General features: G+C 39.7%; 1 protein-coding gene across 2 annotated transcripts in view; it reads left to right on the forward strand.

Annotated features, from left to right (window-relative positions):
* CABLES1 (Cdk5 and Abl enzyme substrate 1) overlaps positions 1–27,289 on the forward strand; it is a 176,708-nt gene that overhangs the window by 143,126 nt on the left and 6,293 nt on the right. For both annotated transcript variants that reach the window (XM_069731195.1, XM_069731194.1), the window contains exons 2-7: positions 4,657–4,728; positions 7,309–7,401; positions 8,955–9,032; positions 18,242–18,347; positions 22,134–22,290; positions 23,160–23,263. In XM_069731195.1, coding sequence (XP_069587296.1) covers positions 4,657–4,728; positions 7,309–7,401; positions 8,955–9,032; positions 18,242–18,347; positions 22,134–22,290; positions 23,160–23,263 — 610 coding nt within the window. The remainder of the gene's footprint in view (positions 1–4,656; positions 4,729–7,308; positions 7,402–8,954; positions 9,033–18,241; positions 18,348–22,133; positions 22,291–23,159; positions 23,264–27,289) is intronic.

Genomic DNA, 27,289 nt, shown 5'->3' on the forward strand with positions numbered 1-27,289 from the left:
GATCTTTGAACAATAATATTTTCCACAATTGGATGAGTTTAACCCCTTAGTGACCACCAATATGTCTTCTAACTGACCTATGATATAAGAGACTAGCATCTTCCAACGGGTGACAATCCAGCAGCTGTCGGCTGTACACTATATCTGACAACTTGCATCAGCCACGATCAGTGTTGGCACCGAATATGGTCATTTAACCCCTTGAATGCTGCTGTCAATAGTAACTACAGCATCTAGATGGTTAACAGTGTGTTGGTTCCCTCTTCAACCCCATTGGCACCCAAAGATCTTGATCGTGTGGTCCTGATGTTTGACATGGCAACTCATTGCCAAATAACAGCCTTAAAGTCTGCCGGCTATAGCTGCCTATTCAGAAGTTATCAAAATTTAGGTGGTAAAAATAAATTTTTTCATTCCTGTCATGTCAATTTGCATTAATTCCTGGAAAGCAACTGAAGGGTTAATTAACTACTCCTAAGCAATTTTGAGTACCTTGAGGGATTCAGTATTGAAAATTGTGTCACTTTTTGGGGGTTCAAATATATAGAACCCCCCAGAGTATACAGACATTACGTTATGGGATTGCAGATGATTTTTTTTTTTTTAGATAAAACATTGTTTAAAAACAGGCAGAAAAATGTTTTACCTCACAGAAAGTGATGGGGAAATCAGGGACCACCTTGATATATTCTTATAATCCACATACGGTATATATTTCTTAGTCTAACAGAATATGCCCGGACATGTCCAAGCTTTGCTAAGTCATTCTGCTGACTATTGATTATCAATTAGAATTGCTGACAAGGGTGAGGTTAGATGAACTTTAAGACAGTACGTGCCTGTCCGCAGGTTACCTGTTAATGTGGAAATTACCTGATGAATTAATGATGGTCTCATATGTAATAAACAGCTGATTCGCGCACGAAAAGGGTAGAAGGGTATATAACTGCATGTAACCATTAAACCTTATGGCCTCTGAAACAGATTACGTCTGTCTCTGTCCATCATTGCTCTGGAGCATCCTCATATCTGGCAGCCATCCAATATCCCTGAGGGTCTGACAGACCACCCTAACAAAAGAATCAGCAGTGATCGTAGCAGGAGCACATTTATAAGATTATCTCAGCACAGGAAGATTTATTATTATTATTATTATTATTAATAATTAAAGATCTATTGATTTAAAATGCACTTTCTTTGTGGTAAAACCCTTTAAATTTATGAAAACTTTCGGCAGTAACTTACCGTACTTAAGAAATGTACTCTAGTCCAGGACTGGATTACGGTAACATTTCTCCTGAAGGTGCACGGCACTTGGAAGATGCGCTTAGTTCATTAAGTGGCATGCATCTCTGAATGAATTGGGCACATCTTACTCCTTAATGAATTTGCACCATGTAGTTAGTTGTCTTACTTTGTGCCAATAAGTTTGGTTATCAATGTTGCAGTTTCTTTTATTTGTTGTTTTGAGGCCATGTCACAATGTTGTGCGAAGAATACAAGAAGCATTTTTATCGCAAATAAATCCTGAATTCTGACATATCAAACTTTGTTAGCTGTTCATAATGTTTTAACAAGATCTTCCTGCATTATCTTATGGGTATTATTTGATAAAGAAGACAATCCTTTTTTTTTTCTTTATAGAAGCTAGCACTGTGCTCTGCTATTATTACCCGGGTGTACAACATCTGTACATGTCATGCATGGAGTATTCAAGTGCTCCAGGAGTTGGAAGAAGAACAACAGAAAACATTAATAATTGTATTTATTTGCGTGCACAGTTTGTAGAGCAGCACGGAGGGTAGCACTGTTGCTTTGGGGTCCTGGGTTTAAATCTTGCCACGGTCATCATCACAACATGTTTGCGTGGGTTTCCTCCCACACTAAAGACATACTGATATAAATGGACACAATAAATAATAGAGATTTGGATACATTTTTGCAAGATCACAATTTTTAAGGAACTTCAAACCGATGAAACCTTTCTAAAAGCGCGTCTCATATTAATCGTATGTATAAAATGTGACATAAAGCAGTGATTGCTGAGGCCGACATTTTCCTGGACATACTGTCAGAATTCCTATTTAATACCTTGACAATCTGCTTTAGCTCAGCCTCAAATGGCTGATTACTGAAAATAATTAACTGTATTGAAATGGATATAATAGAGCCCTTAAGTTTAAAGTCCCTTTAAATGGAAGTCACCTTATGTAACCGTGCTTCCACATCTATTGCTAATATTACATCAGACTTTTGGCTCTCCTATTGTGTTTTATGTAGGTTGAGCTGGAGCTTTACCGTGAAAAGGTTACAGGCATCGCCTGAATTAAAAAAAACAAAAGCTGGCAGCCGTAATGTTACATCCAGTCATTGGCAGTCACTTAATTGTCACCAGTGTACATAGTGGATCTGAAAGCATGTGTTGACGGGACTGTACGAGTGGGAGCAAAATACAGACGTGTACTGGAAGGACTGGCCATTTGTCAAGTTTTGTCTGGATCAGATCTGTCTCCTGCTTCACTTCACAAGTGCAACTCAAAACAAATTTGTCTTCACCTTCTCATTTAACAGAGGAAAAAGTAATGAGTATTGTACTCCCACATAATAAAGGTCTTACGAATTCATCACCGTGCTGCCGAAATAAAGCGGATGACTGGTTATGATAGATCATCGTACTGTTCTTTGTAGCCACACCACACAATATAAATGGAGGTGCGGAGTAACAAATAATTATAATAAAATGATTGGAGAATTGTATTAAAAATGAATTTTATATAGTAAATGGATTGTATGCTTTGTGGAAAGATGCACAGAAAGTTTAATAATCTAGTATTTAATCTCATGTCACGATTGTATATTGGATCCTCCCGTCAATTAAATAAAAAGCAACTGTCGATTTACAAAAAAATAATGTCATGTGGGTAGTTCAAGCGGTTAGTGCACAATAAGGCTATGTGCACACGATGAGGATTTAGTGCGGATCCGCAGCGGATTTTTCCGCGCAGAAACGCTGCAGATCCGCACTGTGATTTACAGTACACTGTAAATCAATGGGGAAAAAAAAAGCTGTGCGGAAAAATCCAGGCGGAAACGCTGCGGATTTAAAAGAAGTGCATATCTGCAGCGTTTCTGCCCCCTTTCATTATAGAAATCCGCAGTGGTAAAACCGCACAAAATCCGCATAAAAAACGCATAAAATCCGCGGCAAATCTGCACTTACGGTTTCTGCCAGGAGATGCGGATTTTGTGCAGAAAATTCTGCACCCCATTCCGCAACATGTGCACATAGCCTAACACAGGAGCCTCTTCTCTACGATCAGGAGCCTCTTCTCTACGATATCCCCTAATCATCTCCACTACTGCTACAGCATATTCTGCAAGTTTACAATATACTGCCAACAGTGCTTTGTAAGATGATCTTGGAGTATTTGGAATGTTGGTAAAAGGCTCTTTAAAGGGGTTTTCCTAGGAACAAAGTTAATTTTCATCAAAATTTTAGTCAATAGATCTTTGAATATTAAATTCCACAATTTGATGTGTTTAAAAAAAAATGTTCCTGTGCTGAGATAATCTTATAAATGTGCTCCTGCTGTATACTGTGTTATGACTGTGTCTGATCGTACAGGAACATGGTCTGATCATACCCCAGCTCCTGGGCAGGAGAGGAAGCAAAAGAGAGGATACAGGCAGGACAGCACAGGTCACAGCTGATTCTTTCTTTGAGGTAAAACATTGTTTAAAACAGGTAGGGAAATGTTTTACCTCACAGAAAGAATCAACTGCGACCCCTTGCTGTCCTGTCTGTATACTCTTTTATTTTTTGTGTGTCCCTCCCTGGCCAGGAGCTATGCTACGTACAGACCATGTTCTTACACGGGCAGACACAGCCATTACACAGTACACAGCAGGGGCACATTTATAAGATTGTCGCAGCACAGGAAAAAAAAGTAAGCACATTCAATCATGGAACTTATTATTCAAAGAGCTTTTGATTAAAAATACTTTGTTAGTGGGAAAACCTGTTTAAGGAATTAGTTTAGGTGTTTAAAGGGAACCTTTCACAATGAACAAGCAGTCTGATCCGCCAGCATCATGTTGTAGAGCAGGACGAGCTAAGCAAATTGAATATAATTTATACTGAATCTTTTCCTATTAAACTTTATATCATTTTAATTCTTGCTCATTTTTGGCTCAGAGGCCCAGTGGGCGGTGCTAATCTGTGACTGGAGGTGATCGGTCATTGATTAGGACCGCTCACTGGACTTCAGAGCCAAGAATGAGTACGGGTTTATGTAAGTAAAATATGATCTATATTACCGTACATCTTTTCCCAGTAAACTATATATCAATCTGCCCAGCTCCTCCTGCTCTGTAACAACCTACCAGAATAATGTACAACATTTTTATGATGACTGTTTCCTTTTATGTAACCCGTGAGAATTCATGGGAACTGTCCGCATTCAAACGGACCGATTCCTCTTCATGTATGACCAGTGAGTGGTCTATAATGTTGAAAAAAAAAAAGATGGACACTGCTTTGCTACACTGGGTATCGTCATCTTCCTTCTTATTCCTGATTGTTCTGTCACTAATATTTCACTTGTCATTGATTTTTATTATCCTTTTTAACAATATATTGCATTGTTTTCTCCATAGGCGACGTCTGATCTCTCAGCGGTCTTCACTGGAAACACTTGAAGACATTGAAGAAAATGCTCCTTTACGGAGGTATATTTCCTATTCTTTCTATTTTCTCATTTGTAATTTTTGGTGTATCTGGTGCATCTCACAATTATAGAGGTCATTCGGTGGAAAAGTGATTATTATTATTATTTATTATTATAGCGCCATTTATTCCATGGCGCTTTACATTAAACTTCTTTATCTTTTCTTGGGATGTACATCAACTTTCTTTGATTACACAGGCTATTTACCGGTAGGCTTTGGGTTTTAGCCGCACAGTAAAGGTTTTTGTTGTTTTTTTTTCTTTTTAAAGAGAAGTTCCCCAAACTCCAGTTTCTCTGAGATTTCTGGGTCCCCTGGTATTCCTAGGATATGCAACCTGTTTTACTGTTCTACAGTACTCCATTATCAGTATAATTCAGAACTTTTTAAAAACCACACGCTTGAATGTGTATGATGGCTGGAAAAAAAGCTTGAAAGCTTGCCATAAACATGATCATTCAAATGACCGCCATCTCTTATGACTCCCCCATACACTGAAACACCCAATTCAGCCTCTGCCAAACTCCTCTGGCAGCAACTTATCTCCACGGGGGAAAAAAAGGATCTGCCATTGAAGTTCATCTGTTGGTGGTGAGTCGAGAGGCTTCCATACACATTAGTCGACTGACTCCACTGAAAAAGACGGATTCTGCTGGCTTCTATCTACTTTGTATGGGGGCCTTGAAGAGTTATCATCTTTTAAAATGTTCCAGCTCTTAGGCTTCTTTCACACTTCAGTTGTTTGGCGTCAGTTAGCTCCGACATCGTGACGGATCCGTCACAATTGTTGAGAAAACGGTTCTAACGGATCCGTTTTTTGGATGCATCCGTGTATCTGGGAAACGTATCTACTTTTTGGAGCATGCTCAATTGAAAAAGCGGATTGGGGTGACGGATCCGCCAAATGACGGTCGCGACAGATCCGTCGCCCATAAGTGGCCATTCTAGGAAATGGCGGACGCGACGGATCCGTCATGAACCGCCATTTCGGCGCAGACAAAAAACGTTGCAATGTCCGTCAATGTCTAGATGACGTCCACCAAATTTCAACGGATCTGTCACATGGCGGATGGAACGGACAACCATCCGCCACAATCCGTCGCTAATGCAAGTCTATGGGAAAATAGCGGATCCGCCCCAAAAAAATGGCGGATCCGCTATTTGATGAAAACGGCGGATTCAAACTGACGCCAAAAGATTGAAGTGTGAAAGAGGCCTAGTAAACGGTACTTGTGAAAATAAGAAACATTGTAATATATCTTCTGGGAGAAATCTGCTTGTTTCTCCTTCAGGACTAATCATTCATTCCAAGAATTCTCAATTCAAGGGATCTAAGGGATAAGATTTCTCCTTTTGGAGAGTGACAAGTCAGGTGTGGCATGCCAGTGTGAGGAGACTTAAATACCTCGCATGCTCCTCTGGGAAATTAAATATGCAAATTGTCTCTTCAGAGAGGAAGAGGACTTGAACTCTAGTGCCACCTATTGGAAGTAGCAAGTCAATATCATCCCTTTAATGAGCCTTGCGATATGACTTAAGGCTCATTAAAGGGTTGATGATGGCTTTTAGGATTGTTACTTCAAATAGGTGGCACTAGCGCTCTTCCTCTCTGAAGAGACAATTTGCATATTCAATTCAAGGGTAAAATTTGTCTTAAGACAAGAGATTTTCTCATCACTTGGAAAAATGGCCGATGACGCTCATAAAGTTCCATGGAGAGCCTGTGGTTTCAGGAGAACTTGCAGCCTCTGTCTGCCTCTAGCTCCTCAAACTCTCCGCCTTCTCCATAGAATTCTATGAGCACCAACAGCCATCTTCTGTCAGTACGGTGAAAGGCTGAAGTCTGTCTTCACTGAGCACAGGTTTTATTCTTGATTTGGGAGTGAATGAACAATCCAGGAGGATAAAGAAGTAAATTTTTTGCTGATTGGAAATATTACAGAGTTGCTTATTTTCATGTTTAGCTTTGATTTATGAAACAACAATTAGAACATTGGTTACTCTTTAAGCTCCTTCGCCCCAACCGATAGATGGACAGTCCTTTGTGTCCTGAACACCAGTTGCCGTTTTCTTTGCTATCATTAAAGCCTTTGGGGTCGATACACTAGGACCAAAAGGAACTTGTGACCTCAATCATTGACTTACAGCGTAACCAAGACCTAGATTTAACGGTCATTCGCAGAATTACCTGCCATAATTACACCGGTATCACATTTTGGTGTATCATTATATGAAAATGCTTTATTCTATTCACTTTAAATAATGGAACACGGGAATCGTACTTTTATTTTATAACAAAAAACCTTTTAATTTTATGTATTATTAAACATGTTTTTCATTGTCTATTGTGAAGCCCTCGCAGTGAATACAAGGAAAATCCTTGCCCATTAGTGACAATATTACAATGTTGGCGAATTCTGATTGTTCCCTCCTGTCCCGAGTGGCTTTGTGCTTTGCACTTATGCTGTCTGTGAAATGTGACTAGACTGCAGACACTTGTATGATTTTTTTTTTTCCTTCCTGTCTTTGTTCGGAGACGGCATGTAAGATCTCACTTCAGGCTTTAATTGACTTATTTTTCAGATGTCGGACTCTGTCCGGTTCTCCCAGACCAAAGAACTTTAAGAAGGTTCATTTTATTAAGAACATGAGACAGCACGACACGAGGAGTGGCAGGTAACACCACAGGCACATTTCCTCTGTATGTAATCTCCAGAACCAGGTAGATTGTGTTATTCTTTCTTGAGCCTCATTGTTATCTATTCAAGCTGCTGGAAGCCAAGGTTCCCAGCAGAATAATAAGAAGCATAGTAGTTTTTTGTAAAACAGTTATTCGATGTGGATGCAACATAAGTCTGGGGCTAGTAAAGCTAGACGAACGGGGCACTCACTACTTGGCGTTAAAAAGTTTCTTTTATTGCGGTTCCATAAATAACAGGAATGTTGAGGCAAAATTTGGCTCACAGCCGTTTCGCATGAGTCATGCTTCCTCTGATGTTGTGAGGCGACATTACCATCTTGATGTAATGTGACGCAGACATGCGACATGATCACTCTGTCATCTGTAGATTTATAGGTACGGAGTTATGGCGTTTATAGCCCATTTGTCACCTTTGGTGCTCTTAAAACTGAAGCTATATAGATGCAGTGTTAAGCACACAAAAGGTGACAAATGGGCTATAAACACCATAACTCCGTACCTATAAATCTACAGATGACAGAGTGATCATGTATCTTCTAAAGTTTAGTCTTGTAATGGTTCAAGTCTCATCAGTGTACCAATACTCCCGTTTAACCCCTATTTTACTGTAATTGTGAAACTGTCTAACTGGCTCTTAGAGTCTACAGTTTAGTCCACCTATACATATAGGATGCATATTATGTCTAGGTCATAGTTCGTAGCCAATTGTAATTCCAGTTTGTCTCTTTGCTAGTCTGTACACCTTGTGTGACCACTGCAGTCAATCAGTGCAGGGCTTGTGCTGTATATTGCTGAGACCAGTGATTGGCTGCAGTGGTCACATAAGGAATATGAACATAAACGCTGTAGCAGGATAAAGAGTGGTGTGGAGGATCGAAAAGGCGGTGCTGGGAGTCACTGCAGGTAATAAATGGGTGGTTAGAGCTTGATTATTTTCTTATACATTTGAAGGCCATGGGTTAATTGTGATATATGAAAAAAGCCCCTTTTTAAGGTCTGGACAGACACCAGTGGCAGACACCACTGAAACGGAGGCCTGTTGGTGTCCAACGTGACTCCCTCTGCCTAATTATAGTGAATGGCTCTGTTGAGGATTCTTGTGAATCCCATTTTTACAAATCTAGATGAAAACCACAAAGCAGTGCTCAGAAAGGAGGATAAATGTGAAGCCAGCCTAATATATCAATGCAATAGAGCAGGAAACATGGATTTTCTTGTATCGATTTATGATGTAATTCTTACAGCTTTGGACATGGATTGGTTTTAGTTTCTAGAGCCACAATGTAATTTTTGGCGTAAGAGACACAGAAATAAACAAAATGTCCAAGGTCACAAGTTGCTGATGACTGGATTCCGGCAACATTATTGTTCTCTGGTCAGCACCCTGAACCACAAACCTGCCCCTTCTCCGTGCCCAGAGTACACTGCTATTGTTCGGGCACACAGTGAAGCATTGTAGTGGTGCCCTATCACTGCCATTGACCTGTTCTGCTTTTTGATTTACATTAATGTTCTCTTGATTTCACAGAATCGTTCTGTTAAGTGGAAGAAGATCCTTTTGCAGCATATTTTCTGTGTTGCCATATCGAGACTGTACACATGTTGGGTAGGTACACCTATACTGGACTCGTTAAGCATTATTTAAAGGGGTTTTCCACCTTTGGGGACATTTTTTTTCTTAAATGTATGTACTTCCGGCTAAAAGTTATTATGTTGTAACTGGGTTTCATTACAAATGTTTCACCGTTTGCTTTCTATAGCCTTTGTTGCACCGTCTTTTTCTGGTTGCAGAACGAGTTAACTGAGAATTCACCAGTCAACTCCCTACTACTGTCTGACTGGGAGTTTCCAATTCTTTTTCTATGTCTTGTACTGAGCTCCTCAGACCACATCAAAGTTTAATGTGTAGTGAAACAATGACCCCATAAAAGCGAAACTGCAACATTTTAATGGAACCCAATTGCAAATATAATTTTTAACCCTAAATAAATGCATTTACTTATAAGCAACAAAAACTACAATTAAATAAAATTGTCCCCAAAGTTGGGCATCCCCTGTTAAAATGATGCAGTATAAATAAATCATGTTTCAGCCATAATCAGATACGTTATCTTTATGCTTCTTAAGATTAATAACTCTTTAAGATATTGTTTGCGTTGGTCTTTAGTCCAATTGTGTCAAGAGAGTGATTATTTTTGGAGAAGCCAATGTTGCACCAAGTTTATACATTTATTGGTTTAGATCTTCAGCGTCCATTCATCACTGCGCGACGAGCCAGAATCTCCGAGACGCCACTTGGAGCGTCTTTTCTGCATTAGCTAAAATATATTCAGAATGTCTCCAGTGTATATAACTATAAAACATCCAGAACAGTAAAAGTAGCAGAAAATAATCAGCAGATGATCGGAGCTGCTGATCCATTCATTGAATCCTTGTATTGTTAATCATATTCATACTACAATAGCTATGCTTTTCCAAATTCGATTTTAGAATCCCTTTCTATGCAGTTTTTAAAGAGTATATATCTAATAAAGAAAAAGATGATTTCTGTGACATACATCAGGGTGCAGATTGGTAGGGGTTCGGGTCCTAAATAAACCCACCGATGAATCGATAAAAAAAAAAAAAAAAAAGGTGTAAGGTCAGTGCTTCTTCCGAGCAGTTTCTTGAGCGATCGGTGGTGATCTCAGGAGTCGGACCCCCACCAATCTGTAAGTTATGGAGACGTTATAGGTAGATCCTTATTGCAGGTATTGAAAGCAGATGAAAATATTCCAATTTTACCTTCTGTTATTTTATAGCTGTTCATATCTTAACGTGGGTTGTAGAGGGGAACAAAAATTCTGACTCAATCGCTTGTCAAGTTTTCTTGATAAACAAACTGGCTGTGACTCACGGGTTGTCAGAATGCAGGAAAACATTCACAACGTAAGGTTACCACGGCAACACGATGATGCTCAGGTCCGCAGCAATAAAATCTCATTGATTTCAGAATGTACAGTGTGTGAATTTCTTATTTGTTGAAGGAGATGTTCTAATTATTTAGGAAGAATGACAACTCTGCTGAGCGATCGAAGTGTGGGGTCTGAGAACAAGGCCGCAGCGACATAGGCCGCCTCTTCCCCGTCACCATTTCACCGCCGTAGATTCTGTCATCTGAGAGAACCGGGCCAATTATGCAAATGATACTCTGATCAAACTCTGATTAGCACGTCAGCATGGTGTGATCCAATTCGCTTGGATGAGAGAATCTGACAACACTGTGAGAAGAGGGAGCTTCAAGTTTCCCCATCTTCTCCATTTTTATCATCAGAGGGTGGAAATCGGACTGCACTTACATGTCATCTGAGTGCAGTCTGATGTTTCCCACACACTCAGTGAATTGCATGGTTGAATACTTGATTGAACTCGGGCATGCAGGGATTATTTTCCTCAGACAGACTCTGCCTGAAGAAATAATCGTACATGTGCACGGCCCCATAGCATACTAGTGGTCCGGGTGTTATCCAATGTTTTGTTTTGCCAGATTGCACTCTGACAGATAATGTGGCCGTTAGCACGAGCCCTTAGAGTTAGGGAAGTTACATTTTGTTTAGGAACTGGAGGGATTGAGCTTACTTCTTCTACATATCTGGTTAGTTTTTTAGGACCACTCTGTGGGTTCATTTTAGGACCACCCTGTGGGTTCATTTTAGGACCACTCTGTGGGTTCATTTTAGGACCACTCTGTGGGTTCATTTTAGGACCACTCTGTGGGTTCATTTTAGGACCACCCTGTGGGTTCATTTTAGGACCTCTCTGTCGGTTCATTTTAGGACCACTCTGTGGGTTCATTTTAGGACCACTCTGTGGGTTCATTTTAGGACCACCCTGTGGGTTCATTTTAGGATCACTCTGTGGGTTTATTTTAGGACCACTCTGTGGGTTCATTTTAGGACCACTCTGTGGGTTTATTTTAGGACCACTCTGTGGGTTCATTTTAGGACCACTCTGTGGGTTTATTTTAGGACCACTCTGTGGGTTCATTTTAGGACCACCCTGTGGGTTCATTTTAGGATCACTCTTTGGGTTCATTGTAGGACCACTCTGTGGGTTCATTTTAGGACTACCCTGTGGGTTCATTTTAGGACCACTCTGTGGGTTCATTTTAGGACCACTCTGTGGGTTTATTTTAGGACCACTCTGTGGGTTCATTTTAGGACCACCCTGTGGGTTCATTTTAGGATCACTCTGTGGGTTCATTGTAGGACCACTCTGTGGGTTCATTTTAGGACCACCCTGTGGGTTCATTTTAGGACCACTCTGTGGGTTCATTTTAGGACCACTCTGTGGGTTCATTTTAGGACCACTCTGTGGGTTCATTTTAGGACCACTCTGTGGGTTCATTTTAGGACCACTCTGTGGGTTCATTTTAGGACCTCTCTGTGGGTTCATTTTAGGACCACTCTGTGGGTTCATTTTAGGACCACTCTGTGAGTTCATTTTAGGACCACTCTGGGTTCATTTTAGGACCACCCTGTGGGTTCATTTTAGGACCACTCTGTGGGTTCATTTTAGGACCACTCTGTGGGTTCATTTTAGGACCACTCTGTGGGTTCATTTTAGGACCACCCTGTGGGTTCATTTTAGGACCACTCTGTGGGTTCATTTTAGGACCACTCTGTGGGTTCATTTTAGGACCAATCTGTGGGTTCATTTTAGGACCACTCTGTGGGTTCATTTTAGGATCACTCTGTGGGTTCATTTTAGGACCACCCTGTGGGTTCATTTTAGGACCACTCTGTGGGTTCATTTTAGGACCACTCTGTGGGTTCATTTTAGGACCAATCTGTGGGTTCATTTTAGGACCACTCTGTGGGTTCATTTTAGGACCACTCTGTGGGTTCATTTTAGGACCACTCTGTGGGTTCATTTTAGGACCACTCTGTGGGTTCATTTTAGGACCACTCTGTGGGTTCATTTTAGGACCACTCTGTGGGTTCATTTTAGGACCACTCTGTGGGTTCATTTTAGGACCACTCTGTGGGTTCATTTTAGGACCACCCTGTGGGTTCATTTTAGGACCTCTCTGTGGGTTCATTTTAGGACCACTCTGTGGGTTCATTTTAGGACCAATCTGTGGGTTCATTTTAGGACCACTCTGTGGGTTCATTTTGGATCATGTATCGATAATCTAAAGCTGTTTTTCCCAAACCCCGTCCTCACAACACATCTTATTTTCTGGATTTCCTTAGTATCACAGGTGAGAACATGTGGCAGTGCCCGATGCCTTCATAATAATTGAATCCCCTGTGCAATACTGAGGAAATCCTGAAAACACAACGTGATGGGGGAATGAAGTTTGGGAAGCATTGATCTAAAGGAATTCTGTGCTGGGTGCATGTTTCCTTTTGAAGGGATTTTCCCATTATTATGTCTGGCTGCTTGGACCCCAAAAATAAATGAATCCCTTGTTGTATTTTTAATTTTTCAAGCTCTCTCATTCATTTCCACAGAAAATGACCTTCTGTCTGGCCCTGCCCTAATATTGAGCTTTAGCGCCAACATCTCCAGAAGTGCATGTACTTGGTGTTAAAGCTGGAGGGGAGCGGTGCCTTCAGTGTAGTGATTGGCCCTAGTCCCATCTCATGGATCCTTAATATATATATATATATATCATATATATATTATATATTATAGTGACATTTTCTGATTTGTCTCTGAAAGTTGGGCCTATAGCTATCTTTATGGCTACGAAACTTCATGGGTGCGTAGACACATGTCAAATTAGGCACAGGCTGACTTTTGGAAGCAAAGTGTTTATCCACATCAATCATACAATGTCAGGCCTTATTCAGACATCAATGATTTTTTTCACATGCAAAATACTGACTGATTTTCATCAGTGTTTTAGATCAGATTTTCATCAGAGTTTAGTCAGAGTTTTATCAGTTTTCCTCATAAAAAAAAAAAATCCGATGGAGGTTTCTCAAACTTCAGTGAAAAACGGATGACACATTAATGGAGTCTGAGTGCGGTCTAGTTCTTTTCACGGACTGATACTCGCATTGGCGAATTTCATCTGTTTCCTTGCCCCATACACGATAATGGCTGTGAGGTCTGTCTGTGAAAAATAGTTTTTCACATACAAGTCCTAACAGGCCTACGGAAATGTAAAGAACTGTTCTGTGACACCGATCATGGGAGTAAATGCCATTCTGAGGGGAATGTGACGCTTCATGGCATGGTTGGCCCGAATTCTAAATACTCCTTTAATCTTAAAACCAAAAAAGTTGTTCTGAAGGTTTTTACGTCTCGGCTCCTTTGCAGTGACAGCGATGTCTCAATCTCGCTCTTTTGCAAGGATGGCTAAATTATCTGTTTTGTTCAGTTTGCTAAATATTTAATCTACGGCCTAAATAATTCATAAATAATTGCTTGATGTTGTAGCTTTACCAGCGAGCGCCTCGTTGTCCTGCTGTGTGTGCTTTAGGCTATGTGCACACTTTGCAGATTCCACTGCGGATTTTTCCGCAGCGGAATTGCAAAATCCGCAGTGAAAACCCATCGCGGTTTTTACTGCGGATTTATCGCGGTTTTTACTGCGTTTTCTTCTGCGGATTTTCAACTGCAGTTTTTTCTATTGGAGCAGGTGAAAATCCGCAGAAAAGAAGTGACATGCTGCGGAATGTAATCCGCAGCGTTTCCGCGCGGATTTTTCTGCAGCATGTGCACAGCGTTTTTTGTTTCCCATGGGTTTACATTGTAATCTAAACTCATGGGAAACTGCTGTGAATCCGCAGCGGTCAAATCCGCTGCGGATCCGCAGCAAAATCCGCAAAGTGTGAATATAGCCTTACACTTTCCTAGCCGTCTGAAAATGTGAAAAATAATCTTTTTCTTGTGTATTACTGACAATGCAATCATGCAGAATTCAGCAGACGCACATTCCTGAACTGGAAAGTAATGGGATCTAATGCAATTTCTTCAGGGTCACAATTACTCAAACGTTGCTGTCTTCCTTCAAAGGCCGAGCTGGAAACACAGTTACTCCCTCCCTGCAAGATTAATTCTCGTGAATCGACGTATATTCATTCATACTTTACTGACACTTACAGGCTCACATAAAAAAGGCCGCGTTCCTATGTATGAAATCAGAGGAATATAATTTATAAATACAGAGTTTTCCTATGAATCACTTGTAACGGGAAGGTGTTTACACGGAATTGCATTATTAGAGAGCAATTCACCACCAATATTACATTTCTGTAACTCCGGCTGTGGCAGCCTCAGATAAAATGAAGATCTCCAAATGCAGAAAGGGAAGTCGGTCCAAACTCATTTACTTACATTTATGCTTCAATAATCGTACAGGTTGCCATACAAGATACAAGCGATGTTTGTTTCCCTGCTCTCCCTTCATACTACGGAGCTGCTTACTTCAACAGATGTACTGAAGATGCAAACAACAAATGGGTGAATTATCATTTGGTCATGGGGCATGATTATTAACGATCATCATCTGAAGAGCCCTCAAAGAGAATAGGTCAGCAGATTTTTTGCTATTTAATCTGAGAGTAGCAAAATATATAGGGCAAGTGAGCCTGATTCCAGCGATGTATCACTTAGTTTACTGGGAGCAGTGATTATCTCCTAGTTTTTTACTTAAACAGTTTTTATTGAATATTTTCATATGTAATATACAAAAAGTAAAAAGTGTCCATGCAAGGACAAAGAAAAGCAAACACCGCAAAACAGTCAAGTAAAACAGCAAGATAATCAAGTGAAGCATAACCGCATTACATGAGTCGGATTCACTCAATAACCATTCATTGATTGTCCGGAGCGTTGCCATAATGCTGTTTTGAGTATCGTATTCCTTATCATCATTAACATACGATAAACAAAATAAAATGAAAAGAAGAAAAGCGTGTAAGGTAGGTAATAGAAAGTACGGAAAAAGAGAAAGGAGGAAATGGGGGGTGTCTGATTTAGAGGACGGAAGAAAGTGGGGGGTGGGAGAGAAGGGAACTGAGGGGTGAAGTAGGAGAGTTGAATGTCTTCCGTTTGTGTTAACTGCATCTTTGTTCTACCCTACGTCACTAATTTGTCTCCAAGAGTGTTAGGAATTCAGGCGATTCGCGAAAACTAATCCATTCCTGCCATGTTTTGTAAAACGCGTCCTCACGCTGTGTCGTAATGGTGGATAGCCTCTCCATCCTACATAGGAATTCCGTTTCATCTATCCAATCCCCGATATTTGGGGCTGTCTGAAAATGCCACTTCCTAGGAATGATAGTATGAGTGGCCGTTATGCAATGTTTTAGGAGTCCTACCTTGATGCTCCTGAAGGAGCCTGCGATCATTGAGAGTAGGCCCAGCTGTGGGTTACTTTGAAATTTATTCAAAGGTTTCTGGTGACATCATTCAAAGACTTTATTCCAAAGTCTTTTAATTGGTGGACCACCCCATATATGGAGCATGGTACACAAAAAAAAAAAGCTTTTTTCCATTGCTCAAAAGAAAACTCTAGCCCAATCTCCCGTTCCCAATCCAAAGCAAACCATGACTTACTCTCAGCTTTAATAAACAAGTAAAGAACCAGCGCTCCATCCGGGTGTAATATTCCAAATTAGAACTTTATTGAGCCATGTTACAACAACGTTTCGACCCGAAGGTCTTTTTCAAGCATAACAAACCATGTCAGGGGTCATCCAACATCCAGGGGAAACTCTGGATTGTCAAACACTGGGGTCATGGGACCGGGGCTGTTTCAGAAACTCTGTGCCAAAATAGAGGACTCCCAAATTTTAAGTTGATCACGTGTCAGAAAAGGTAGGGAGTTGGTCCAGTTACGATGTATCTTAGAGGTCCAAAGTAGTGAAGTCCGTACCAGTGGTGAAAGAGACCTTTCTTTCGAGACCCATTGTTTTCCTCCCTGATCATTAAACCAGTCCAAGGCCAGTATTACTATGGCTCCCTGATGGTAGTTTCTCAAGTTTGGCATGCCCATCTGATTTGGGTTTACTAAGCAGTGAGCAAGCAAGTCGAGGTCTCTTCAGTCCCCATATGAACTTACTACAGTTTATCTCCTAGTGATAAAACCTTCATTGTAAGTAAACAGCACACAGCCAAAAAAGTGACACATTGTTAAATTCATAATAACTAGAGCGGGGGCACCACATAGGAAACGGGGATCCAACCTGGTCTATGCTATACTAAGCCATGAAAAAACAACACAAGAAATAGACCATAAAAGGGGATCACCCAAGGCAATGGATTAAATATGAAAATTACAAATTTTATTAGAATAACACTCATATATAGGGTAAAGCAACACAACCTAAGGAGTATAGTTGTGACCATGATATACAGGCTGGTGCATTATATATCATGGTTACAACTATACTCCTTAGGTTGTGTTGCTTTACCCTATATTCCAATAGTGCTGTTCATGCAGACATCTTACACTGTACTATATATTATTATTAGCCATTACAGTGCGTTTGGGGAGGGATCGCATCTAGGAGGAGGGTTCTATTATGGGCCATTTGTTCATGTTTCTAGGTCCTATGTGTGACCAATTTTAAATGCTTTTAATTGTGTGCTCCATGTGGTTGTTTCCTATGTCCATGAGTGTTATTCTAATAAAATTTGTAATTTTCATATTTAATCCATTGCCTTGGGTGATCCCCTTTTATGGTCTATTTCTTGTGTTGTTTTTTTCATGACATTGTTAAATTCAGTGTCTCAGCTTCTACCTCAGATTACATAGGAAAGACCTGCTGACAGATTCCCTTAAAGACCTCAGTTAGATACTTCTTGTGATTAATGGGGATGGGAACAAACAGCCCATAATGAGATTGAAGCAGGTTATGGCCCTACACTGATTGGATGGTATAATACTATATAGTGGTCCAGTTTTTAGACGAGCAGAATGGTAATACCCAGTTGTATGTTCATTCATAATCTTCCATTAGAATTAATGGAAGAATTGCCATTTTACTTCTTAAGATTGTATTTTGAAACAAAACTACTTTGCAGGACTGTGAATCAGTAGAACTACACAATGGAATGGCTTTCTGCCTGTACCTAATTGAGCATGTCAGCGTTCACAAAGTCCACCTGCTGCTACTCTGCAGGTGGCCAGTTGCACAATCTTTTCCACATTTCTTTACTTCTCAATGCATCAGTTCATTTGTGCAGTCGTGCAACTAGACTGTGCCTCTCTAAAATGCACCAGCGATTCTCCGAAAATACACTTTGAAGATCGGCTGGTGACCATAGCCAGAGGCGACACTAGCCTAGTACCATAGGTGATCTCTATGGGAGAGACCTGTCAATCACCTGGATCATTGCTGCAAGTCTGGGGGGAAAAAAAGCCATCATACGTCTTTGTCAACAGAAAAAATAAAACATTTATGGCTCTTGAGCCAAGAGGAGGAAGAAACGAAAGCTCAAAAACAGAAAATTACTTAGTCAGGAAGAGGTTGATGTTTGAGGAATGTTCTGGCCACGCTGAATGCACTTGGGCATATAAATCATCAAGATCCGCTGCTAGCAGCTCCTTTTGTAATTGCCAACCAATGACTTCACAGCCAGGTGCTGTCGTGTTAAAAAAAAAACGCTCACGGGAGATTTTGGAGAAATAGTAGTACCTGATTCCACCACCAAATAATGCCAAGCTGTTTATTTAGAACACGCCTGTGTGTATATACAGTATATTTGTCTGATAATATAACAACTTATTAATTGACTAGCTGAGCTTAATATTTCTTGCTTGTTGGATATTGATGGTGGTTAAACCGTCTCTCACTGTGTTCATGCCATTCACAGGGACATAAAACTGGAAGGTACGAGGCAGCGACATTCCTCCGGTGGAATGAATACAAGAGAAATGATTCTTGGCCTTGAAGGAGTTGAGCTTGGAGCTGATGGGAAGGTGAGAATGTAAGCATTGCTTGTAAAGCACCTCATACGCTCAGGTTGGTTTGGAGAATGACTTTTTGCATATTTTTTCCATCTTGTCTGCAATCGTACCCATTGCATTTGCTTTCTCGGCTCTCCTCAATATGCGTTAAAATTTTGATTATGTAGAAAAATTTTGACTTACTCTGATTACCATGGCTTTTGACTATGGTATGATATTAAATGTTTCTTTGTATTTGTCTTTTTTTCCTGTATAAGTCATTGGTAATAATGATTTCCTACCAGACATAAATGGGGAATTGTAACTCATCACTGTGGCGCTCAATAAACACCCAGAATAAACTCTACCATTCTGGGGACTGTGTCCCGATGACATCCAGTAGTCAGGTTCCCAGTATTACGGATGGTGTGTATTGTATTTCTCATGATAGCTGAACTCCTATTATAGGACTTTTGATGGCATACTGTTAGGCTAGGCTATCACTGGGTCTGAACTCTGGCATCTACACAAATCAGCAGATTACAACCTAAGGTGACATAATTTCTGCGAGTATTTAAGGATTAAAGAAGCACGCCCATCCAAGTTTTTAATATATTGCAGTCATCATCCTATATGCCATTGTGTATTTGCCATTGCTCATTTTCCCTTCTTCTCTTTTCCATTAGATCTATGACATCACTTGATTAAAAACAGACTAGAAAAATCCTCCTAAGCTTTATGTAGAACGTAGTTTCTTTTCCCTGCGTGAGTTATCATTAGAACTACAATTCTACATCACTGCAAAGTCTGTGGATGGGGGAAGATCGGAGCAGCTAGGTCAGGAATTGAAGAGGAGGTGGAGCTGGGCTGCCAAGGACTTTGCATTGATGTAGAATTGTAGTTCTGATGATGACTCATGCAGGAAAAAAAGAATTCCTGTTTCTATATACAGCTCTGGCAAAAATTAAGAGATCACTGCAAAATGTTCAGTTTGTCTGATTTTTCTCTTTATAGGTATATTTTTGAGTAAAATGTAGATTGTTCTTTTAGTCTATAAACTACTGCAAATTTCCAAACAATACATTTTGTATTTTTTTTTCTGACAAAGAAAAATGGTTAAAAAACACAAAAAACCCAGTGCATATAATGCAAATAAAGCAAGTTCATAATCATTTAGAAACAACAATACTAGAGTTCAGAAATCTGAAGAGTTCAGAAATCAATATTTTGTGGAATAACCATGATTTTTAATCTCAGCTTTCATGCATCTTGGCATGCTTTCCACCAGTTTTTCACACCGCTTCTGGCGCAAAAATGTAAGCAGTTCTTCTTTGTTTGGTGGCTTGTGACTATCCATCATCCATGATTACATTCCTGAGGTTTTCAATGGGGTTCAGGAGGTAGTCAGTTTTTAATTACGTGATGTCATAGACCTAATAGAAAAGAGAAAAATGAATTGGGTAGAAGAACGAAATGAGCAATTGTAAGTGTACAGTGCCACACAATATGATGACTGCAATATATTAAAAGGATAAAAACTTGGATGGAAATGCTTCTTTACAAAATGAATTGAGTTGATGGCAGAAAATGTGAAGAAGTACAAGATAAATCATTACTTACTCGGTAACTTCCCCTCCGCTCCAGCACCCACTGCTAATGTCAGCATTAGGCTAGGGTCAAACGACCGTTTATCTCTCATTCGAGAAACTGTCCGATTTTATGCTAATCGCACTCAGATCAGAGTTTGATCCAAAACTTTGGGATGTGAAGAAGAAAAAAAGAATTCCTCATCTTCACTGTTCTGTTATACCATAAAAATCAAATTGCACTTGAATGTCATCAGAGTGCAGTCAGATTTTTTTCCCATGGACTCACAGATATGAATGGTGGAGTGTGATCCGATAACCAGAAAAAAAAATCAGATGTGTGTGGCCCATAGAATAACGTGGGAGACAAGTAGTGTCTGTTAAAATGATAGCTGGCACTTGTTCGATTTTTACGGTCATGGGCACGAGGCCTTCGGTGGTCATGTACATCTGTACATCTGTACGATCACTGCAGGACAATTCAACAAGACCCACTGGGACTGTGCGGGGAAGGAAATTACCAGGGGAATAGTTTTTTCCCTGCCATCAGCTTAATCCCTTTGTATTCCTGAAACCTCCCTTTTATTATTGTCAGGGTGGGTGTGCCCCTTACATGGGGGATATGGGTAACATAACTGTTCCCCTGAAGTTAGTGCAGTCAGAAGCGAGACCAGAGCTTTCCGTGTCTGATCATGTGCTCACGTCCTCTACAGACAAGGTCATTTACGATATCACTCAGTACATGATGTACGCGGTAACAGCGCACAGGTACATTGGTATCTAACGGTTTAATCATTAATATTCTATGTCACAAAAGGGACAAGTAATGAATGAGACAAGGAACCGTGGGTCGCTCTGGTCATGTAAGATTATGTGCAAGTATCTCGTTCACAATGACTGCAGCATTTCCGGGAGTCACATTATGTGAATATATTGAGAACCTCAATTCTCCGCGGCTTTAGATTATGTTCCTCTCTTAGATGCCACCACTATTCTGTAACGGATTATCTGCCCCTTTACCAGTTATCCCAAAACTGATGGAATGTTCCACTTTCTTTTTTCCTAGTAGTTTGTGGCTCTGAATCTTCGTTTCCTTTATAATCTTCTTATCTCAGTAATGTTTCAATTCATTCTGCTTCTAACCAGACAAAACACTGGATTTCTTTAGTAATAAAACGATATATTCTTATTGTTCTCTGACTGAGCACTACTCCCATCGCCTAGGGATGAATCCTACCTGCACTTTAAATTTGTAGGCTTTTAGCCAGGGACAGGTATGCTATTAGGTTAGGGTCCCTTCAAATTGAGGTATGCCTTGTCGTGGCTCATGGGCTCTCGTGAATTGGCTAATTAATGCGCCTTCACTTTTCTAAGTGCATTCTGTATAGCAGTAATGCAGTTCAGGTGTCATATATTCAGTGCTTGCATACAGCCGTATTCTTTTGTTTGTACTTATTGGTTGCAGTCATGAGTCCAACCATGAACTGTCCTTACCAGTCAATTTAATGAATAAAAAAATCAGCTAAATAAAAACTCACTTACTTACAGAGTGATTTGAAGAAGAAACGCTTCAGCGTGTAGTTTTTTCAAAAATATACAGTGCTGTGCTGTTTTAAGCCAGCGGAAAAAATGCTGCAAAGTAAGAATGCTTTCAAAAATAGAAGTGTTAATAGTTTTTTTTTTTTTTTATCAACATTCACAGGGCAATCGCACCGAATATTGATTAGATTTGTCTTTTTTGTTCATTCACTTTCCATTGTGTTAATTGACAAAAATTAAACTATTAACAATTTTATTTTTTAAGGCATTTTTTTTTCTACACCAGCCTAAAACGTTTGTACATTACTGTATGAAGACACAGTTCTGTAGGTGTTTGTTAATTTGCCGTTTACGTTAAAGCTTTAGGTCTTTATATAATAAAATTGCAATCAGTCAGCTATTTTCCATGCTTAAATGTTCTGTTGTGCTAGTGTCATAATTAATGCATAAAGAGAATGGAAATTTACCAATTCTCCATATCGAGTGCTTGTGGTAAACAGAAAGTCTGGATTGTTCCCAATAAGTTGTCTCATTATGTATTGGTCATTTTAAAAATTGCTTAAAAAAATAAATCTCCTGTTTCTTTACATAACAAGACCCATCCTGCATAACCATGAATAGCAGTGCCAGGAAGGAGGACAACCCTGTGTGTAAATGTTTAATGTTGGCATCTGACATTTGTTTCTTCCCCCAGACTGTATCATATACACAGTTTTTGTACCCAACCAATGCCTTGGGAGCCCGGAGAAACACCATAGACTCCACATGCTCCTTCTCTCAGTTTCGGAATGCAAGTCATCGTAACCTTACGCTGGGGAGAGCCAACAGTATCCAGGGGAGCATTGATACAGGTGATGGGATCACATTAGTGGCATACCTTACAATGCTATATCGGGGAATGGAATTACACTCGGGATATTGGTTTCAGCCTCTTCTCTGTACTTGTTACATTTAATCTGCACATTGTAGGTTCTTTATTAGTGAAATGTTTATTACTTCATATTGTGGAGAAAGGCTTGTATGGCTTTTTTCTTGCGTATGGTTCTATTTGAAGATTTTTGGTTTACCTGCTCACTGCACCTTCACATTGTCACTTTTGAACCTGTCAGATGCATAGATGACAGGGCCAAAAAGGCTTGCAGTTCTCCATATTTTTTTTCTATTCATTTTTTGCTCTTTTGCAGCTAAACTGGTAAAAAAAAAAATGAAGAAACGTTTACAAATCCTTTTATTGAAAAAACGTCTTATTGTTTTGCATCTACATCTTCTCTGTAGACCCATCTGTCCCCATGGTAATCGACTAGACATGAATCCTGTATATTTTGATCCTGGTCTCAGTCTTGTTACCTCCTGTCCTGTTTTTTTTTTTTTTTTTTTATTTCTAGTCTACAATAATCTGGAAACCTATATTTGTACAAGAGCTGCAAATGCAAAATTCCAGTCCGGAATTCAGTAACTTAGACATTTGGTCCATAACAGAAGTGCTCCTACTTTTCTCTTCCAGGGGCCACATTGTCAGTGATAAACATAAAGGGCGATTCCCATCTTTATATCATACTGACTTTTCCAGGTGGTTTGGCTCCCCAGAGCTGGTGCACACCTTTGCATCTTTCTATTGTACTTTTTGGCAATCATAAATGAATATAGGCTCAAACATTATTGCTTCAAATCTAACATGATTGATTAACTTAGCCTTTCTTGCTATTGTTCATCCTTACAGGTAGTGACATAGGAGACTTCACAGAGTACGATCCAAATCTCTTGGATGATCCCCAGTGGCCATGTGGCAAGCATAAACGGGTCTTAATATTCCCTTCCTACATGGTGAGTGTGGGTGCACACGGATGGTGATGTTGGGGTTACTTAGATTGTAATAATTACGATGCAATATCCCATTATGGTCAGTTTACACTATGTATATACGCAGTTTTAAACTTTTTTCTTAAAAAGGAGGTAACACGTTGTGGTCAAACACCCCCAAAACTGCACCATTTGGCCCCGATTTAACAGCAACTTGTAAGCGTTCACTAAATCCTCTACCCAGTAGTCACAGATTACTCACAAATGAGTCTGATCATGAATTATTCATTTTCAGTCTTTACTACAGACGTTAAAGCGTTTGTCTCACAAAGTACATTTTAATGAATAGATTTTGGTATTGTAATAAGCTGGATGTGTTAAAAAAATGTTCCCGTGCTGAGATAATCTTATAAATGTGCCCGTTATATACTGTTAATTTCTGCATCTCACCATGTAGCGCTGCTCGAGTTCATGGCCGGCATTTTCCACAGCTCCTGGTCAGGGAAAAACATAAGTCAATTATGATACAGCGGCATGTAAAAGTTTGGGCACCTCTGGTCAAAATTACTGTTGTTGTGAGCAGTCAAGCAAGATGAAGAAGAAATTATCTCTTAGGCCGTGTGCACACGTTCCGTATTCATCGCGTTTTTATAGCGAAAAACGCGATAAAACCGCAAAAAAATTGCATCCATTAAGCATCCTATTAATAGAATGCAATCCGCAATTATTGTGCACATGTTGTGCACATCGCGGTAAAAAACGCAGCATGTTCATTAATTTTGTGGATTTTTCGTGGATTTCCCGCTATTTAATGCATTGGGAACCTCCGAAAAATGCGCGAGAAAAACGCAAAACAAAACGCATGTGGATTTCCTGCAGAAAAAGTCCGATTTTGTTCAGGAAATTTCTGCAAAGAATCCTGACGTGTGCACATAGCCTGAAAGGGCAAAAGTTAAAGATGACACATTCCCAGTCAGATGGCATTCATTTATATCTGTAAAGATGTATGTAAACAGTAGTAAGCAATGATAATCCCTACGATGAATGTTAATATGATCAGGTTTTTTTTTTTATTTATTTGATTTGTAATGACGTATATGTTTTTTTATTTGTGTGCTTGTTTTATTTAGTTTTGATTGTTCTAAAACCAAAATCAGAATGTGAATATATCTTGACATTTTTCACAATGAAAAATGAACTGATTGAAAAAATACAAATGAAATGTGTGATCTTTTTTATTTTAGGCACAGAAAAAAATTCAGATTTTTTTTTATATTTTTAAAAATTACAAAAAAGAAAATGGGCCAATGCAAAAGTACAAAAGTGCATGCTTAGTACCTAGTATCACCCCTTTTGCAATTATCACAGCTTGTAAACGCTTTTTGTAACCGGACAAGAGTCTTTCACAATTCTTGTTTGAAGGATTTTCATCCATTCTTCCTTGGAAAATTCTTCAGTTCCCTGATGTTCCAGGGTCGTCTTTCATTCACTGCTAATTTGAGTTCTAGCCAGATATTTTCAATGATGTTCAGATCAGGGGACTGTAAGGGCCATTGTAAAACCTTCAGCTTGCGCCTTTTGAGGTAGTCTATTGTGGATTTTGACATGTGTTTTAGGATCTTTATCCATTGGTAGAAGCCATCCTCTTTTCAACTTCAGCTTTTTTATGTGTTATGTTGTTACGTTTGCATCAAGAATTTGTTGAAATGTATTGAATCCATTCTTCTTACTACCTGTGAAATGTTCCTCGTGCCATTGTCCGCAACACAACCCCAAACCATGATTGAACAATGCATCACAACTCCACAGTCTGCAAAATCTTTCTGAAGGTCTTTTTCTGTCAAGCTGGGGTTCTGATTTGCCTCTCTAGCAATCCTACAAGCAGCTCTCACTGAAATTTTGCTTGGTCTTCCAGACCTTATCTTGACCTCCACTGTTAACTGCCATTTCTTAGTTACATTTCATACTGAGAAAAGGGCAACTTGAAAACACAGTGCTATCTTCTTATAGCCTTCTCCTGCTTTGTGAGCATCCACCATTTTCATTTTCAGAGTGCTGGGCAGCTGCTTAGAAGAACCCATGGCTGCTGTTTTTTGGCAGAAAGTTAGAGGCTAGGTTTTTATAAAGCTGGGGAATTTACATCACCTAGTCTTTTCTAACTATGATACTGAATATAAGCCGTTACCCTAATAGGCTAAATAACTTCTGAGACATAGTAACATAGTAACATAGTTAGTAAGGCCGAAAAAAGACATTTGTCCATCCAGTTCAGCCTATATTCCATCATAATAAATCCCCAGATCTACGTCCTTCTACAGAACCTAATAATTGTATGATACAATATTGTTCTGCTCCAGGAAGACATCCAGGCCTCTCTTGAACCCCTCGACTGAGTTCGCCATCACCACCTCCTCAGGCAAGCAATTCCAGATTCTCACTGCCCTAACAGTAAAGAATCCTCTTCTATGTTGGTGGAAAAACCTTCTCTCCTCCAGACGCAAAGAATGTCCTCTTGTGCCCGTCACCTTCCTTGGTATAAACAGATCCTCAGCGAGATATTTGTATTGTCCCCTTATATACTTATACATGGTTATTAGATCGCCCCTCAGTCGTCTTTTTTCTAGACTAAATAATCCTAATTTCGCTTGGTCAAAGTTTTCTGAGCACACAAATCTCCAAGCGTGCCCAAACTTTTGCATCTGCCCATTTTCCTTTTGGTAATTTTTAAAATGTAAAAAAATGATGATATATATATTATTCTTTTGCCTGAAATAGAAAGGAAATGTGTCATCTTTAATTTTAGGCCTTTCACATATCATTTTATCTTCAACTTGCTTAACTGGTGTCAATAACAGTAATTTTGACCATTGGTGCCCAAACTTTTACATGCCACTGTTGGTGTACATACAGACTAAACAGCAGAGGTTTATGGCATTTCCCTGCTTGTCTGTTGTATCACAGGAGCAAGTGTTTCTGCCACACCACCAGTCCTGTGAGCTCGTCATAAATCAAGTCAGTGACATAGAAGCTCCGCGGCCACTGAGTTTATATGTCACTGACTTACCATGCGCTCAGAGGGCTGGAGACATAATGAAAACACTTGCTCCTGTGATAAAACAGGAGGGAAAATGTTACTGGAGTAATTAGCTGCGAACCCCTGCTGTTTTGCCTGCATGCTCTCTTATCATAAGTGATTTATGCATACTCCCCTGGCTAGGTGCTATGGTATGCGTCCACCATGAACTGGAGCAGCTCTGCATGGTCGTACACAGCAAATACCGGTATACAGCAGGGACACATTTATTAGGTCCTCTCAGCACAGGAATATTTTTTTAAAACACATCTAATTGTGGAGCTTATTATTATTATTTCAAGATCTATTGATTAAAACATACTTTGATTGTATAACAGCCCCCTTAGTGTTGATTATTAGATCACAGGAAAGGTTTTAGTTTACGCATCTATTGACGTTATTGAGACAGGGCAGAAAGTCATCGTTGAGAACTTCACCCCAATTCCTGGAATAAATGTACATTGCCGTTGCAAAAATCTGAGTCCTAAAACGGGTGTGAACTTGTACAAACCTGTCACCTTCTGAAACCATCACCGTTGACCTGTAATTTCCTACAAAGACACAAGTGCCTAGTGTCAGTAATGTTTTTTGCCCAATTATTAATCAAATAGTTCACTTGAAGGGTCAGGCCACATATAGCAGGCGATGTGCAGCCATGTTCAAAATATTTTCCCAGAGAAAAATGTGCAACTGCACCGATTAGAGGTCGACCCTTAGGTTGCTACATGTGGCCTCACCCTAAAGCTTAGATGCATATTTACTACTTGTGTGTCATCCTTTTATATGATCAGTGTTAATATTTGATATTTTCTTTGCGGTTAGTTTTTGGCAACAAAAATCTCAAATTACTTAATATGTGCACTACTCAAAGTTCCTAATACGTATTAAAATTTTCTCTCTGAAGTTCAGCCTAAATATATGTTTATTTACTTAAAGGGAATCAGTCACCAGGTTTTTACTACCTAATCTGAGAGCAG

This window comes from Ranitomeya imitator, chromosome 6 (genome assembly GCF_032444005.1).
Source record: "Ranitomeya imitator isolate aRanImi1 chromosome 6, aRanImi1.pri, whole genome shotgun sequence".
In the NCBI taxonomy this organism is placed as follows: domain Eukaryota; kingdom Metazoa; phylum Chordata; class Amphibia; order Anura; family Dendrobatidae; genus Ranitomeya; species Ranitomeya imitator.